At 44.8% G+C, this 18,504-nt stretch overlaps 2 protein-coding genes across 7 annotated transcripts in view; one reads left to right on the top strand and one right to left on the bottom strand.

Moving 5' to 3' along the window:
- The window catches only part of KDM8 (lysine demethylase 8), a 32,271-nt gene extending 14,790 nt beyond the window's left edge, over window positions 1–17,481 (top strand). The window contains exons 4-8 of one of the 2 annotated variants that reach the window (XM_073361589.2): window positions 364–496; window positions 1,931–1,972; window positions 10,387–10,536; window positions 15,703–15,795; window positions 15,891–17,481. In XM_073361589.2, the coding sequence (XP_073217690.1) occupies window positions 364–496; window positions 1,931–1,972; window positions 10,387–10,536; window positions 15,703–15,795; window positions 15,891–16,055 (583 nt within the window). In that variant the 3' untranslated portion in view covers window positions 16,056–17,481. The remainder of the gene's footprint in view (window positions 1–363; window positions 497–1,930; window positions 1,973–10,386; window positions 10,537–15,702; window positions 15,796–15,890) is intronic. The other variant, XM_073361590.2, reaches the window with a different exon arrangement.
- A 509-nt stretch (window positions 17,482–17,990) lies between these two features.
- NSMCE1 (NSE1 component of SMC5/6 complex) overlaps window positions 17,991–18,504 on the bottom strand; it is a 44,495-nt gene continuing 43,981 nt past the window's right edge. For all 5 annotated transcript variants that reach the window (XM_073361594.1, XM_073361591.2, XM_073361593.2 and 2 more), the window contains one exon: window positions 17,991–18,279. In XM_073361594.1, coding sequence (XP_073217695.1) covers window positions 18,194–18,279 — 86 coding nt within the window. In that variant the 3' untranslated portion in view covers window positions 17,991–18,193. The remainder of the gene's footprint in view (window positions 18,280–18,504) is intronic.

The following is an 18,504-nucleotide window of genomic DNA, read 5'->3' as shown; positions in this document are numbered from 1 at the left end:
CCTGCACTCAGAGGCAGGCGGGGTCCACGCGTTGCCCACCTGGTGCTTGGGGCAGGGGGGCTCTGGTTGGGGAAGGGGACTGGGGCCGCAGGGGAGGGTGGGGCCAGCTAGGGGCTAGCCTCTCCCAGCCTGCGGTTCACCCGCTGCCCGTGCCCTCAGGTAAATTCTCCACTGGAGTGCTCAGGATGTTTCCATAATCTTCTTAGTCAGGGCAAAGGACAAAGGCAGCTGCTCTGTGACGCTAATGTTCTTTGTTCACAAAACCCTCTCAGAAAATGGATTTCCCATCTGACATCCAAACCAGGAAAAATAATGAAAATGTTAGAGCAAAGATTGAAAATAATGGAACCTACTTTCTTCTAGTCTGGATTATCTCCGTCAAATCGCCGGCTGCCGCACAGTCCCTGTAGAAGTGGGTTCCCGGTATACCGATGAGGAATGGTCTCAGACACTCATGATTGTCAATGACTTCATTGATCAATATATCGTGAACAAGGTCTGTTACTTCCACGTTGTTTTATCTCCAGACAAAGTCTGGTATTGGACTGGGGAATTCTGTCTTAGACCCACTTGGCAAAGAATATTAGAACAGAGAGCTGCTTGCACAATACCTTACACCAGAGGTCCCAAACTGTGCAGTACGCCCCCTAGGGGAGCATGGAGGGACGTTTGGGGTCGAGGATAGCCCCCATGTTGGGGGCAGGGAGCGCCACGCAGCTGCTGGCCCCGACTGCCAGCCCCATGCCCTTCCGAGGCCTCGCCCCTGTCCCCAGCTGTGGGTCCAGCCTCAGCCTTCTTACCTCTGTCCATTACAGGGGGAGGAAGGGGGGTGGACAGGGGTAAAGAGGGGCGCAAGGTAAAAAATTTGGGGACAGCTGCCTTATGTGAGTCATGGTGCCTGAAATTCAGGAATTGGAAGCGCCCCACTTTGCACCACTGACTCACTTTCTCCTTATCTAGATGTTAATGTGCAGCAACTGGAATTTTAGGAGCTTTTCTAGGCATTGAGCAGGTGACTTAAGATCACCCCTCTTCTGGGAAGCCCCATGTTACATTTTTATTGATCTGTGTGTGACTATCAATGAGACTATCAATGAACAATCTAAAACTTTGCCTGTTTAAAGGGTGAATCCCTGGCCATAGAGGGGATTTTAGAGGCTTTCTGGTTTTGATCGTTGCACAGATTCCATCAGGAGACTCATCCCATGACTGTTCTTTGTGCTCTTTGCAGCATATTTGCTCCTCCACTTTCCCATGAGTCTTGTATGCGACTCACTGAAACTGTAGGGATGTTAGTATGACTCGAAAACAAACTCCCCCCTTGGTTGTATTCACTGATATTACAGATAACATGGGTGTGGAGCTGTAGAGGCCACATTCTGCTATTACACAGATCGCTGCTCTGAAGCTTCTGTTACAGGTGGAACAAGGACTCTAGAAAATTTCTCACCATTTCTTCCCTTTTTTTGCTCTCCATGTCTGGAGCAGTCATTCTATCCCAGATGGTGACTATATCCCCCTGGCCTGACCCAGCCTAATGAAGGCCAGGAGCCTCAGACCAAGCCCCATAGTCACCAGTACTGTTCCTCTAATTGATTCTGGTGCTTTGTGAGATCTCATAAGATCCAATTTCACTGCAACCTGTAACAAGGGATATGAAGAAATGGGACATCAGGTTAGATACTAAACATCCCTGCACTGTGGCACAAGCATCAGGATCAGAAGTCTCTGAGCTGGCAGGACCACATGGCATCATATCTCCAGCAAAAGGAGCATTTACAGCCAAAATAGTCAGTTATTATTCAGTTGACTCGAGCATTTTGGAATAAATTATGCCAGTAATTGACTTTATTTATAAGTAACTTCCATAAATGTGAAGCCAGACCCTATAAATCATTATTCATTCTCTTTCTCTCTCCTGTAATTTCAGAATAGCATTGGATACCTTGCCCAGCATCAGCTTTTTGATCAGGTAAATCTAAAAATGAATATTTTTTTCAGCTTGCTGTAGAGACAAGGCAGTGTCTTTTACTGGGTCAGCTTCTGTTGGTGAGGGCTAGTCTACACTAAAAGCGCTACATCAGCACAACTACACCGCTGTAGCATGTCTGGTGACGACGCTTGCCAACGGGAGAGACCTCTCCCGTCAGCATAATAAATCCACTTCCGTGAGAGGCAATAGCTGTCCTGCCGACATAGCGCTGTCCACACTGGCACTTAGGTCGGTGTAACTTAGGTTGCTCAGGGGGGTGGCTTATTCACACCCCAACACCGGCTCCACCCCTTCTGCCCGCAGCCAGAGCCCCAAGACCCACTACCTCACCTGCCTCAGCCAGAGGAGCCCCAGGCTGACCAAAGCCCTTAGGTCTCCCCACGCCTGCCTGGAGGAATCCCAGGCCAGCTGCAGCCGCGATGCGCCTCCCCAGCCCAGAGCCCAAGCCGCCTGGGGAAAAGTGTCTCTCTATTCCAGAAGAAGCTTTTGATATGCCCCATGCAGGTTCAACGGTGGCTGAGCAGGCAGTATGAGCTATTCATCTTTCTGGGTTCATCAGTGACCTCCCTGGACTCCAGGGAGGTCACTGATGAACCTGGGAAGCTGAATAGCTCATACTGCCTGCTCAGCCACCGTTGAACCTGCATGGGGCACAATCAATCAAAAGCTTCCCCCCAGAACCCCGCAGCCAGAGGTCTGGTGGCTGCAGCAGCGCCATGGAAGGCAGAGACTTCCCTGGCCTATTATACCTGCTGCCCATGCCCCTGAGTGATATGTTGTACTGAAGTAAATGGTAGTGTAGACCTGGCCTTAGAGAGACACACTTTCGAGCCACACAGAGCTCTTGTTCAGGTCTGGCAAAGGAACTCCTGGCATCAGAGCAAAATGCAAGGTGGGACAGATTGTTTAGCATAAATAGCTAGCACATGCTGTAAGGCAGTGGTTCTCAACCAGGAGTCCGGGCCCCACTGGTTTCAGGGTGTCTGCCAAGCCGGGCCAGCATTACACAGTAATCCCACAGTATTCTTGCCTGCAAGTTAAAGAGGTATGGGCTGGATGAATGGACTATAAGGTGGATAGAAAGCTGGCTAGATTGTCGGGCTCAACGGGTAGTGACCAATGGCTCTATGTCTAGTTGGCAGCCGGTATCAAGAGGAGTGCCCCAAGGGTCGGTCCTGGGGCCGGTTTTGTTCAATATCTTCATAAATGATCTGGAGGATGGCGTGGATTGCACCCTCAGCAAGTTTGCAGAGGACACTAAACTGGGAGGAGAGGTAGATACGCTGGAAGGTAGGGATAGCATACAGAGGGACCTAGACAAATTGGAGGATTGGGCCAAAAGAAATCTGACGAGGTTCAACAAGGACAAGTGCGGAGTCCTGCACTTAGGACAGAAGAATCCAATGCACCGCTACAGACTAGTGACTGAATGGCTCGGCAGCAGTTCTGCAGAAAAGGACCTATGGGTTACAGTGGACGAGAAGCTGGATATGAGTCAGCAGTGTGCCCTTGTTGCCAAGAAGGCCAATGACATTTTGGGATGTATAAGTAGGGGCACTGCCAGCAGATCGAGGGACATGATCGTTCCCCTCTATTCGACACTGGTGAGGCCTCATCTGGAGTACTGTGTCCAGTTTTGGGCCCCACACTACAGGAGGATGTGGAAAAATTGGAAAGAGTCCACGGAGGGCAACAAAAATGATTAGGGGACTGGAACACATGACTTATGAGGAGAGGCTGAGGGAACTGGGGATGTTTAGTCAGCGGAAGAGAAGAATGAGGGGGGATTTGATAGCTGCTTTCAGCTACCTGAAAGGGGGTTCCAAAGAGGATGGCTCTAGACTGTTCTCAGTGGTAGCAGATGACAGAACAAAGAGTAATGGTCTCAAGTTGCAGTGGGGGAGATTTAGGTTGGATATTAGGAAAAACTTTTTCATTAGGAGGGTGGTGAAACACTGGAATGCGTTACCTAGGGAGGTGGTGGAATCTCCTTCCTTAGAAGTTTTTAAGGTCAGGTTTGACAAAGCCCTTGCTGGGATGATTTAATTGGGGATCGGTCTTGCTTTGAGCAGGGGGTTGGACTAGATGACCTCCTGAGGTCCCTTCCAACCCTGCTATTCTATGATACACTTGCTGGGGACCCAGGGCAGAAAGCCAAAGCCCCACCATCGGGGGTTGAAGCTGAAGCCTGAGCAACTTAGCTTCACAGGGCCCCCTGTAGCGTGGGACCCCAGGCAAATGCCCTGCTTGCTACCCCTTAACACTGGCCCTTGCTTTTACATGCAGAAAAACACAGACGGGCCATGTAATCTTTATAGCACGTTGGGGAGGCCTTAGAAAGAGAAAGGTTGAGAACCCCTGTTATAAGGGACTACTTAGGGTAGAGTGGCTTGTTAACACCTCTGCAGTCATAGGACAAAAAGAGGGGGCTAGCGGGTTACAGATTGTTGTAATAAGCCATAAATCCAGTGTCTCTGTCAGTCCATGATTTTTGGTGTCTCGCAGAGTAATGAATTTAAGCTCCCAGGCTCATCTTTAGGAGGTGTTGTGCAGGTTTCCTTTGAGGCTGAAGACTGAGAGATAAGATACAGAATGATCCCTTTGTGAAAAGTGTTCACCCACAGGTGATAGGGTGGTTTTGTCTTTTATCATTTTCCTGTGAGTTCAGTCGAGAGCGCAGTGATTGTCTGGTTTATTGTTTTGGGAGCATTTAGTGCCCTGGAGCTTGTGGGGGCGTGTATCAGATCCATGGATCTTGAATGATGTGTTGGGAGGGGTCTTGATCATTGTAGCAATTGAGATATGTCTGCAGGTTTTGCATCTGTTGTTGTGGCAGGGTCTGGTGCTGCTTTGATTTGGTGTGTCCTTCTCTGTGGGGAGCTTGCATCTGATGATGAATTTGGAGAGGTTGGGGGGTGCAAGGCCAGAAGAGGGGGTTCAGGAAAGATTTCTTTGAGGATGGGGTCCTCATCGAGTATGGGTTGTAGTTGTTTGATGATATCCAGAATGAGTTCCAGTGTGGGGTGGTAGGTGACAAATAGGGGTGTGTGTTCAGAGGGGTTTTTATTTCTGTACTGAAGCAGGTTCTCTCAGGGTATTTGGGTGGCCCATTCCATGATGTGATCTACTTCTCTGGTTGAGTGTCCTTGTTTGGTGAAGGTGGTTTTGAGTGTGTTAAGATGTGTATCCCAGACATTCTCCTCAGAGCATATTCCGTGGTATCTGAGTGTCTGGCTGTAGATAACAGATTTCTTGGTGTGTTTGGAGTGATTACTGGATCTGTTTCAGAGTAGCAGCCATGTTAGTCTGTATTCACAAAAAGAAAAGGAGTACTTGTGCCACGTTAGAGACTAACAAATTTATTAGAGCATAAGCTTACGTGAGCTACAGTTCCGATGCATCCGATGAAGTGAGCTGTAGCTCACGAAAGCTTATGCTCTAATAAATCCGTTAGTCTCTAAGGTGCCACAAGTACTCCTTTTCTTTTTACTGGATCTGTGAAGGTATGTGGGGTGATCCAGTGGTTTTTTTGGTTTATCTCTAGGTCCATCAATGTCTATTAGCTAGGATGGGCAGGAATGGTGTCCCTAGCCTCCGTTTCCCAGAAGCTGGGAATGGGTGACAGGGGATGGATCACTTGATGATTCCCTGTTGTGTTCATTCCCTCTGGGGCACCTGGCACTGGCCACTGTGGGAAGACAGGATACTGGGCTAGATGGACCTTTGGTCTGACCCAGTAGAGCCATCCTTATGTTCTTGTATATGGTTATCTATAGGATTCCATTATTAAAGCTAATCATAGTGTCCAGGAAGTTGATAGTGTGGAAGTGTTCCAGAGAGAGTCTGATGGATGGGTGGTGGTTGTTGAAGTTGTGGTGGAAATCTATGAGGGAGTTTAAGTCATGTGTCCAGAGGATGAAAATATCATGGATGTATCTCAGATATATCATTGGTTTCGTGGTGCATTTCATAGAATCATAGAATATCAGGGTTGGAAGGGACTCTCACCAATTTTTCCACATCCTTCTTGTAGTGTGGGGCCCAAAACTGGACACAGTACTCCAGATGAGGCCTCACCAATGTCGAATAGAGGGGAACGATCACGTCCCTCGATCTGCTCGCTATGCCCCTACTTATACATCCCAAAATGCCATTGGCCTTCTTGGCAACAAGGGCACACTGTTGACTCATATCCAGCTTCTCGTCCACTGTCACCCCTAGGTCCTTTTCTGCAGAACTGCTGCCTAGCCATTCGGTCCCTAGTCTGTAGCGGTGCATTGGGTTCTTCCATCCTAGGTGCAAGACCCTGCACTTATCCTTGTTGAACCTCATCAGATTTCTTTTGGCCCAATCCTCCAATTTGTCTAGGTCCCTCTGTATCCTATCCCTACCTGCCACCGTATCTGCCACTCCTAGTTTAGAATCATCAACAAATTTGCTGAGAGTGCAATCCACACCATCCTTCAGATCATTTATGAAGATATTGAACAAAACCGGCCCCAATTTGTCCAGAAATTCTTCTTCAAGGTGGCCCATGAAGAGGTTGGCATATTTCGGAGCCATCCTAGTACCCATGGCTGTTCCAACGGTATGGACAAAATGTTTGTTGTTGAATGTAAAATGGTTCTGGGTGAGGCTGAAATGGATGAGTTTGGCTATGTGTTTGGGGTGGATCTTTGAGTGTTGTCCATTGTCTTGTAAATGTTTGAGGCAGGCAGCAATGCTGTCATTGTGAGGGATGTTGGCATATAAGGAAATGACATCCATGATGACAGCCGTCCAACACAAAAACAAAAAGTGGAACAGGCCACACAAATACCCTGAGAGAACCTGCTTCAATACAGAAATAAAACGCCCTCGGACTGAACACCCCTAGTTGTTCCCTACCACCCCACGCTGGAAACCATGTGGGGTATCATCAGACAACTACAACCCACACTCAATAGGGACCCCATCCTTTGCAGTGAATACTGTTGCAAAGAATTCATTTTACTTCTCCACAAGGGCCTTATCTTCCTGGAGTACTCCTTTAGCACCTTGATCGTCCAGTGGCCCCATTGATTGTTTGGCAGGCTTCCTGCTTCTCATGAACTTACAAAAAGTGTTTGCTGTTGGTTCTTGCATTTTTTGCCAGTTGCTCTTCAAATTCTTTTTTGGCATGCCTGATTATACCTCTACACTTGATTTGCCAGAGTTTATGCTCCTTTCTATTTTCCTCAGTAGGATTTGACTTACAATTTTTAAAGAACACCTTTTTGTCTCTAACTGCCTCTATCACTCTGCTGTGTAGCCAGGGTGACATTTTTTGGGTCGTCTTGATGGTGGGGGGGGGTTTGGGAGGGGCAGGGTTATATATTTAGTTTGAGCCTCAGTTATGGTGTTTTTAAATAGTTTCTGTGTAGTTGGCAGGCATTTCAGTCTTGTGACTGTTCCTTTTAATTTCCATTTAACTAGCGTCTTCATTTTTGTGTAAATCCCCTTTTTGAAGTTAGTATGTTTCTTTGGTATTTCCTCCCTGCAAGGATATTACATTTGATTACATTATGGTCACTGTTACCAAGCGGTTCAAGTATATTCAGCTTTTGGACCAGACCCTGTGTTCCACTTAAGGCTAAATCAAGAATTGCCTCTCCCCTGCTGAGTTATAGGACTGGCTGCTCCAAGAAGTAGTCATTAATGGCATCTAAAAAGTTTATCTCTGCATCCCTTCCTAAGGTGACAATATAAGAATAGTTTAAATCCCCCATTATTATTGGGGTTTCTGTTTTTATAGCCTCTCTAATCTCCCTGGTGATTTCACAATCACCATCCTGGTCAGGTGGTCAGTAGTATATTCCTACTGCTATACTCTTACTATTCAAGCGTGGAATTCCTACCCCTAGAGATTATGTGGCACAGTTTGATTCATTTAAGATTTTTTGACTCTACTTTCTTTCACATATAGCGCCACCACCCACACCAGTGCAACCTATTCTGTCATTTCTGTATATTGTGTCCCATTGATTGTCATCGTTGCACCAAGTTTCTGTGATGCCTGTTACATCAATATCCTCATTTAAACCAGGCACTCAAGTTCACACGTCTTGATACTTAGACTTGTAGCATTTATTTACGAGTATTTATAAAACGTTTCGATATTTAGTTGTTTGCCTTCATGTAATGTAATTGAATGGGACTCTTTGTCCTTTGACTGGTTTTCTTCAGATCTAACTGTACTTTTTATCAACTTCTATCCCATCCTCTTTATTAAGATATAGAGTATCCCCTTTAATAAATCCTCCACTAAGGAAGGTCTCTGTCCAAACCATGTGGTCCTCTGCACCTGTCAGCTTTCCGCCAGCACATTGGTCATACTGAGAATCTCAGTTGCAGCCTGGACACTGTTAGTTGGAAGGAGACTCTGTATTCTCCTCCATAATGTTTTAGGATTTCCCACCTACACCGTAACTTGAAGGGATAGGGAGGGTCTGTAACTCTACCCTGGATCCATCCTGATTAGCATGCTGGTACCTTTGCAGTAGTGAGAAAATCCAGTCTTTGTAATGCTTTGTGACCATGTCATGTCGCTTGTGTGTGTGCGGATGTAACTGGAGCAGCAGTTCTGCCCCCAGGAAATAACCCTGTCGGAAGTTTGGGCAGGGAACAGTCTGCAAGCAGTCGGTTCAGCCACAGCACAGTAGGCAGCAGGCTTCATTTCTTCATCTCCTCCCTGTGCGTTCAGATACACAGCACGGGTAGCCGTCTGCAGTAGTGTCACCTAGCGACCCCCCGTGCTAGTCTCCTTTACAATGATCTTTCCCTGCTCTTGGCGAGACGAGACAAGAGAGTTGGAATGACTCTAGATTGTGTATTGATTTAAAGTAAGCCAGGGATCACTTTCTGTTGCTGATCCCATGTCCGTGATCATTGTCACCACTGCAGGACAGCTGAATCCGCTTCTGAAACTCCAGTGACTGTGGCCCCACTTCTAGGGGCTCCTGTCCCTACTCTCTACCCATCTTCAGAAAGTAAACTGTTCTTCTCTCCACTTCTGCAGTTACTTCTGAACCTTCCTTCCAGTTAGCTAGAAGGGAGATTTGTCTGGTGAGGGGTGTATGCTGGGGTGACGTCAGGGTCAGACTGAAGGATGGGGAGAAGGGATTAATTTCATAGGTCAAGAGCAATCTGCTCCTATGCCAAGACACATGCATTACCACTATTCTGACTCATTCTTGTAATTCTCATTCCACCGTTTCCTCTACCTCCTCTATTTTGGCTTCCTTCATCTTCTCATGTCTCCACTTACATTGTAAGCTCTCTGGCCAGGAACACTGTCTGTGTCTGTACAGTGCCAAGCAGCATGGTATCTTGATCCTGAGTGCAGCCTTTGCATGCTATCGCTATTCAAATAACTAGTGAGCAGGTCTCAGCCCATGAGTAAAGACACTTCTAACAATTATGCCAGAGGGAGGAGGTGGGAACAGGGGAAGAAGGAAAAAGGAAAAAGGATTTTTTTTTATTGTTGCTATTTAATTATAACTGAAAAGAGTAGATTAAATATGTTAATTTTATTTCAGAGTTCTATTAAGATGCAAAAGATTTTAATAAAGAACTTGATCAGCATGGTATTAGCATAGTCAATTCACAAATAAAACAATATTTTCATTAGGGTTTCTTACTGTGTTTTGAGTTTAACTGCTAAAGAAGAAAATTTCTCTGCAGAATTAAAAAAATTCCCATAGATTTTAGCTTTACAGTACAGTAGTTTGGGGACATTTCCTACAGATCGTGGCCCTACTCTTCTGATGACTCTGTTGAACAACCCAACCTTTGTGGTTTATTTAACCAGCTGGTTTATAATTTTGGAAATATGATTTACATGGGCTGTCTCACTTCTCTCCATTGTATTGATCTGAGTGCCATTGTCCGCACCTTGAGAGGCCTGGTCTTCTATTCTGGATAGGCCGTCCATATTTACACTGCTCTGCGCGTCAGCCCATGCATGCTTTCATTGTGTACTTTTACATAAGAACCTAAGAAGGGCCACCCTGGATCAGACCTAAGGTCCATCTAGCCAGTATCCTGTCTTCACAATGCCAGGAGCCCCAGAGGGAATTAATAGAATTGGCAATCATCAAGTGATCCATCCACTGCCATCCAGTACCAGCTCCTGGCCTAAACAGAGGCTAGGGACACCATCCCTGCCCCATCTTGGCTAATAGCTGTTGATGGACTAACTTAGTTCTTTTTTGAACCCTGTTATAGTCTTGGCCTTCACAGCATCCTCTGGCAAAGAGTTCCACAGGCTGACTGTGAAGAAATACTTCCTTTTGTTTGTTTTAAACCTGCTGCCTGTTAATTTCATTTGGTGAAATTAATTTAATTTCTGCATTGTTGTTGGTTACTGGGAGTAGATCCCAGAACTGAAGCAGGATATTTGCATCCCTGATTACTGCAGCCTGGGGGAAGGGGAAGAAGATGACATCACCATTAATGCTTGGTTTGGCCCAGAGGGAACCATCTCACCTCTTCATCAAGATCCACAGCAAAATTTATTAGTCCAGGTCTGTACTCTGTTTTTTTAATGACTGTATAACCCAAGTGTAACTTTAACAATACAGCTAGAACATACATAAGTACTAGAGATGAGGGTAGCTGAAGGTTCGATTGATAAGAGTGGCATGTGTGAATAGTTTATCATGTCTCTGATGTGCTCATCACCTCAGTAGTTTATTATGTCACCTGATGTACACATCTCAGCATCTGACAGACGTTAACAGATTTATGCTGTCAATGCCCAGTGAGGTAGGGAAGTATTATTTAGCTCCATTTTACAGGTGAGGAACCCAGGCACAGAAAAGAGATGTGAGTTTCCCACGGTCACACCTGCAGTCCATGGCAGAGTTGGAAGAACCCATTTCTCCAGATTCCCTGCATAGGGCATTATCCATAAAGCCTTCCTTCTCCTCTCTAGGGTGCGGCAGAGTTTTGGGTGAATGTATAGCACAAGGGCAAACAACACTATCGGCCCTGATTATCTTATGAAATAACTTTTTGTACTTCCATGAAAATTCAGAGTTTAAACTGTGTTCTCACCCTAGCAAAATTAGTGCTATTCTCAGATAAATGAAAAACTATTGCTGGTAGGTTTATTAACGTTTACATTACAGAAGCACCCAGAGGCTCCGATCAGGATTGAGGCTACTTTGTACTAGCACGGCACAAACAAATGAAGATTGCCTGCCTAGAGTTTACAATTTAAGATGTTCAACTGTGAGTTTGTTTACAGGCTGGAGCCCTGCATTGCTCTTTTCTCTCCTTCAGACTCTTAACAGACACCTCAGTCAATGCACGAAGACAAATACAGCTATTCCATTCTTTCACATTGCTTTCAGCTGAGCCGTATAACTGAGGCCCTGGCTATTTGTGCTTGTTAATAAGAAGGGGTGTTAGCCCTATTTACCTAAGTACACTACATTTCAATTAGAGATTGTATTCTTTATCGCTTACTTTTCTAAGAATGGCTGTTTAGAATTGCCGTGCAGTTACACAGCTGCCATGCTCCACCCAGAGGTAACTGTGACTGCATTTTGCTAGGAAGAATTCCCTAACGTATACAGTTTCTAAAGCATGCTGGGATCTTTCTGGAGGAAAGGCCTTGCATAGGGTAGTGTTATTAGGGAAAATCTGGATGCCTTGTGACACTTGTGCCTTGAGAAGAGGAGATTCTCAGTCAGTGAATGGGGAGTGGAGTATTGTGGGCAGCAGGGAATCTCACAGCCCATTTTAGTTCAGCTGCTTCTCTTTTCCTGGGGTTACCTAAGGCCTGGCTATGAGTGGTTTGGAATGGCGCTGCAGATTGGTGGTGCTTTCCAGGCCAAAGGAGTGTTAGAATCATAGAATATCAGGGTTGGAAGGGACCCCTTAAGGTCATCTAGTCCAACCCCCTGCTCGAAGCAGGACCAATTCCCAGTTAAATCATCCCAGCCAGGGCTTTGTCAAGCCTGACCTTAAAAACCTCTAAGGAAGGAGATTCTACCACCTCCCTAGGTAACACATTCCAGTGTTTCACCACCCTCTTAGTGAAAAAGTTTTTCCTAATATCCAATCTAAACCTCCCCCACTGCAACTTGAGACCATTACTCCTCGTTCTGTCATCTGCTACCATTGAGAACAGTCTACAGCCATCCTCTTTGGAACCCCCTTTCAGGTAGTTGAAAGCAGCTATCAAGTCCCCCCTCATTCTTCTCTTCTGCAGGCTAAACAATCCCAGCTCCCTCAGCCTCTCCTCATAAGTCATGTGTTCTAGACCCCTAATCATTTTTGTTGCCCTTCGCTGGACTCTCTCCAATTCATCCACATCCTTCTTGTAGTGTGGGGCCCAAAACTGGACACAGTACTCCAGATGAGGCCTCACCAATGTGTTGTCAGCTCTTGATCAGTCAGAATGCCAGACTCTTCCTATTGTTTCAGTGTGACAGATACAGTAACTGAGGAAGACCTGACCCTCACTCATTTAATCACTTCTGATCCTTTGGGAAGTCCTGAATCATAGTATCAACAACTCTGACCAGTCTGTCCATGGTGATATATGGAGGCAATAACATAGTCAAGAAGGTGCCAATGCCTGGAGCCAGGGTTTCTCACTTTGTCTAAAGCTGGTATTCGTGATGACCAGGCCATGCTCTATGCATCTGCTCAAGAGGAGGATGCCATTGGAACTCAAGATCGGAAGGGTGTCCGCATCACAAGGGCCATGCATGGAACCAATAACTGTTGGACAGACCATCACCTTGTTAGATCCATCACGAATTTCCAGATCGCCTCAAGGCATCATAAGCAGGCAAAATCAATATGAAAGAAATTCAATGTCAAGTCTCTTCAAGATATAGTGACTCAGGAGAAACTCCAAGAAAGGTTTGACACCATACCTACAGTTGATGATAATGAAAATTTCTGGAAGTGATTAAAGGCTACCATTCTCTCGACATGTGCTGAGTCCATTGACTATGTCACCTGCCATCACCAAGATTGGTTTGATGAGAATGATGCTGAAATTCAGGGCCTGCTCAACCAGAAAATAAAAGCTCATTGCATATGGCAAAACGACATATCACATCAAGAGAAGAAAGAGTCATACAAGCAACTCCAGGATGAAGCCCAAAGGAAAAATCCATCACATCAAAAACAAGTGGTGGTGAGAAAGGCCAAGTAGATTGAGCTTTGCACTCGTAAACATGACATGAGGAGACTTTTCAGGCAGTAAGGGCCATTTACAGTCCATGCTCCCATACTCCTACACCACTCTGAGTCCAAGATGGGTCAATGTATTTTAAAAACAGCTAAGCCATCAAAGCCAGATGGAAGGAGCATTTTGAATCACTCCTGAATCATGAATCAACTGTTTGATGCCACTATGAATCCATACCTCAACGACATGAAAGAGAATCTCTTGCCGATCCTGCCCCCCCCGTCCTCGAAGAAGTAACATGAGTCCACATACAAACCAAGAGAAACAAGGCAACAGGACCAGATGACATACCAGCTGAAGTCTACAAGTTTGGAGATGAAGTACTGGTAAAGAAGGTCCACAAACTTTTTATTCAAATCTGGTATACTGAGAAGGTTCTGGAAGACTTGAGAAATGCCAACATTGTTACAATCTTTAAGAAAGGAGATAAGTTGGAGGGTAAAAATTATCGAGGCATTGCCTTGCTATCTACAGCAGGGGAAATTCTCGCCCATATCCTCTTAAACCAATTACTTCCCTTTGCTGAGGAAATATTGCCAGAATCTCAGTGTGGTTTCAGACCATCCCACAAGACAACCAACATGATCTTCGTTGCCTGCCAAATCCAGGAAAAGTCTCAGAAGCAAAATCAGGACCTGTACATGGCCTTCATCAGTTTGACAAAGGCCTTCAACTCTGTCAGTGACAGCGCCTTTGTAAGGTGCTGGCCAGATCTGGCTGCCATCCCAAACATTTTTATGGTCTTAAGACTTCTTCCAGATCAAATGACTACCACCATTCTCTATAATGGCTTGGAGCCAGACCCTTTTGTCTGGTATGCAAGGATGTGTTATTGCCCTAACCGTGTTCTCTATCTATTTAGCAGTCATTTTGGTCCTCATTAAAGACAGTCTCCCTAATGGAGTTGACATTCAATACAGAATGGATGGGCAGCTTTTTACATGACCCACCACAAATCACCATTGAGGGACGGACTTTGGAGACAGTCGAGCACTTCTGCTACCTTGGTAGCGAACTCTCTCAAAATGCAAAAATCAATCGTGAGATCCAGCACAGGATCCGGGTCACAACTGCTTCCTTTGGGAAAGTGCTCCAACATGTTTTCATGGACCATTACCTACGGAAGGACACCAAGATCCAGGTCCATAAGACAATTGTTATTCCTATGCTCCTTTATGGATGCGAAACCTGGGTGTCCTATCGACAGCACCTCAAGAGTCTGGAGAGGTACCACCAGCAGTGCCTCAGGAAGATCCTTCGCATCAAGGGGAAGATCGCTGCACTAATGCCAGCATCCTCACTGAAGCCAACGTTACCAGCATTGGAGCCATGATCCTCATGCATCAACTTCGCTGGGCTGGACATTGTGTGTGGATGCTAGACTCTCCCCTCCCAAAACAAGCCCTCTACTCTCAGCTCACCCATGGTCAGAGATCCTGTGATGATGAAGGAAACCGCTACAAAGAAAACTTATGTGGACATTACAAGCTGGGAGGAACAAACCACCAACCAACCTCAATGGCTCCACATCAAGGAGAAGTGCCTTGCCCTCAAAGCTGAGGAGAGGGAGAGAAGGAATTAAAAAGAAAGAACCTTTTTTCCAGCAGGCAGCTGATCCACCAGAAAATATCTGTATCTACTGCAGGCGGATCTGTGGTACCTGGATCAGACTCCTGCGTGATCTCAGGACCCATATATAAATCTGTGGTAGAGTTCATCCTTAAATCGAGGGATCGCCAGTAATGGAGGCATTATTCTATTGCTAACAGAGAGCACAAGCGCTTGTGAAGTTTCATAGCCTAGCAACTTTAATTAGTCTGCCAATTAATTTTTAGCATCACCTGCCTGCAACTCAGAGAAGTGCAGGTCAATCAGTCCAGCTGCCTTTCTAATTCTTCTCTCCCAATTACACATCACCATGTAGAGAACAAATTTAATGGTGATGGAAAAATTAGACCTTGTAGAGTATGAGCAAGCTCAGTATCAGCTGGCAGCTACCTGGAAATATCACCTTTACCCTCTTGCGTGTAGCATGGCTCAGCTCAGCAGGCACAGCTAACTCAATACTTTTTTTATTCACCATCCTTTCAACATTGTTTCCTTCTAGTTATGTTTAGTCCCAACAGCACTTTGGAGACTGGGTGCCATGTAATTAAAAATGAATTTCAAGAGGAAGAGCTGCCTTCCCTTCCTTAAAAGCATCTTTCCTGTTCTATGAAGCCAGGTACATAGGTTACAACCCAATCTGATCTGATTTCATTCTTCATTATAGAGTACCTGTTCCTCAGTAGCAAAAATCATGACTTTACCTGTTTTGCCCAGGATCTGGCAATCTGTTGTAGTCTACAGTTAAGTGCTTATCATGATACAGAGGGATAGAGCATTAGACTGATCACTAATTAACTGAAGTCAAACCCTATTTCAGCAGGCAATGTGCAGATTAATGACAGATGGAAAATTTATATCCTTCCACCTGCAGGTAATTGGAAGAAAATACATCCGTCTGTACTCTCCACAGGAATCAGAAAATCTATATCCACATGAAACCCAAATTCTTCACAACACCAGCCAGGTAAATAACTGCCTAAAATCTAAAAATTGATCATTTAATTTGAAGTAACCAAACCATCTTTGGATCTGAAAACAAATTGTGTGTTTGATTTATAGGTGGACGTGGAGGATCCCGATTTAGTTAAGTTCCCCAAGTTTGAACGGGCTGCATTTCAAGCTTGTATTCTGACACCAGGACAGGTTCTGTTTATTCCAGTTAAATACTGGCATTATGTACGATCTCTCGATGTCAGCTTCTCTGTCAGTTTCTGGTGGTCATAAACCATGATTTGGTGTGGATAAATCTCTGTTTTGCAATTTAAGGTAATATAAAAAATGCAGCATGCTGTACTCTTGATTAGGGAAAGAATTTTCAGACCTTCAACAGAGGAAAGTTTTTCTTAACATGAGAATGTTCATTATCTTTTGCTTAAAGTGCAGAGCTGGGTTAAGAATTCCAGTTCTTTCTGCTTCCTGACATAGCAAGAAATCTAAACAAAGAATCAGAAATGAGGTAGCTGCAGCAGCATTCACTGTTTTGTGAATGTTTCCAATACAAATTCCTAATAAAGAACATCTGTCAAATTATCAGCTCAAGTATACATACCCAAAACAAGACTATATATGGGCATCATCAAGACACTGGGCCCCAAATGGTGTGATTGTCAAAGTGGAGCTGAAGGGACCATGTGACCCATTGTAAGTTTACCATCCATCTGAATTTAATAATAGTTGCATAGCCATGACTCCCATTATGGTGGATAACATTTATACAAAATCTCCGATAATAAAAAGGAGCCAAGCCAGCAGTAAAGTCTATTGCTAATGAGGGGTGGAAGTGCAATACACTGGATTATATAATTCAGTGATAGAGCTCAGCTGTTGTACTTGTGTTGTGCCCTTTGCAGGGAGATGGACTGCATTCCTTTCATTCTCACCAGCAATTAATTCATTACCATCCTTGCTGTTGCAGCTGGCAGTGTCTGGTACTTCTCTCCCTTCCAAGCCATTGTAAGGAAACCTAGACAATTCTAAAATGATTGTTAAAAATAGCTGCTGGAGAAATACATTAATATACAAAACATGGGCACTGCAGTGACTTCTCATCTGCTGATCTAACAAAAAGCCCATTTACTCACAGGGGAAATATGAAATGAAGATTTCATTTTCTTGATTAAAGCTCTGATATTACTAATCATTGCAAATGCAGAGTTCTCTAACTGTTATGCAAACCCCAAGTGTGTGTTTGCTTAGAATGAAGCTTCAATATGAGCTCTGGTGTAGTGAGCCAGTGAAGGAATCAGCATGTGGTGTTTGGAGACTATTCCTTCATCTGGTGCTCATTCCCATTAGGCTCCCCTCTCCCACCCTAAACCATTTTCTGGGGTATTATGTAAAAAACAATTATTACAGAAGGAACTGTGAAAGAGATGCTCAACTTCTACTCTCTGGCATTCTGGGCTGAAAAGACTACACACCTGCTTCTGTGCCTGCAAAGCTATGGGACTGCAGGGACTTTGAGATCCAAGAAATGAAGGTGCAGAAGTGCTAACTTAGCATCATTTATTCTAACCAACAATTACTATGAAATCGTGGTATTAAAAGGAGGCTTAATAGATGCTCTTAAACCTTGGGGAACCCTGAGATGTGCTTCTGGTGCCACCTCTTTGTCAGATTTGGAGCAATAAAGAATGAATGTGTGCGTGAATACTCAGACTATGTTTAAAAACATCCTTTCAGAGGAGGGCTGGAACTAGGTGGGGATGAGGGTGTTAATACTGAACCCTGTTAGTGGCACCTTCACTGAATTCAACCAGGATGACAGAATGGTTGACAAACCTCATTGATTTTACAGATTTTATAACAGTTTTAAAATGGAAGTCTAAATAGGTCTTGTGTCTTTTAAAAAGTTCTGTTTTTGGAGGATTTGCACAAACTCCCCTGCACTGAGCTTTCTTGTCCCAGCTGCACGTTCAGACCTGTGCAGATGGACTCCTGCACCTGGGCCCCCTTTAATTTACCAGGACTGGGCACGGTGTAAAGGTCTATGTGGATCAGCTTACACAACTGAGGCAGCAGCAGTCAAATCTCCCATTCCTACATAGGCATAATGCCCCACCCCCCTTTGGCAATAATGGTAGCTATGTACACATACCATGACAGCCTCCACTACAGCCATGCTGACCTTAACAGTGCAGGAACTGAGCAAGGGGAGGCCAAGGTCAGAACAGTTTTATTTTCAAACTTCTAGCAAGGTTTTAGCAGAGTATAAACAAACCATAAAAAGAAAACTGACTTTGTTCCCTGGGCATTCCTACTTTCAGAATGACACATTTTACACTAACGCTGAAGTAAACTGCAATTGGGCTCATCTGTAGAACAGTGAAAGAAAATGGCTGCTTTAACTGAAGCTGGTCTTTCTAACGCCGCCTTGTTCCTGAGGATGAGGTTCCTCTCCTCTCCCTCGGGGCACTTGAAGGCAACTGGGAATCTGGCCGATTTATCTCTGTGAAGAAAAAATGCAATGTTAGTGAACAAAATACCGGTTTGTGTTGTTTCCCTGACAATACACTTTCATGAGCTCCAAATTCTCTCTAAATGGCTAAAAATGTGTAAACTCCTATTTGCTTGTGACTTCCGTTAGAAATGTTCCATTTCATTAGTTACATTGAGGTATTCCGAGAAGCTTCTGCTTCAACAAACTGAATATTTCCAGATTTTTTTTCACTCA

Source organism: Lepidochelys kempii, chromosome 10 (assembly GCF_965140285.1).
Source record: "Lepidochelys kempii isolate rLepKem1 chromosome 10, rLepKem1.hap1, whole genome shotgun sequence".
Lineage (NCBI taxonomy): Eukaryota > Metazoa > Chordata > Testudines > Cheloniidae > Lepidochelys > Lepidochelys kempii.
This window is presented reverse-complemented; position numbering and strand designations above follow the sequence as displayed.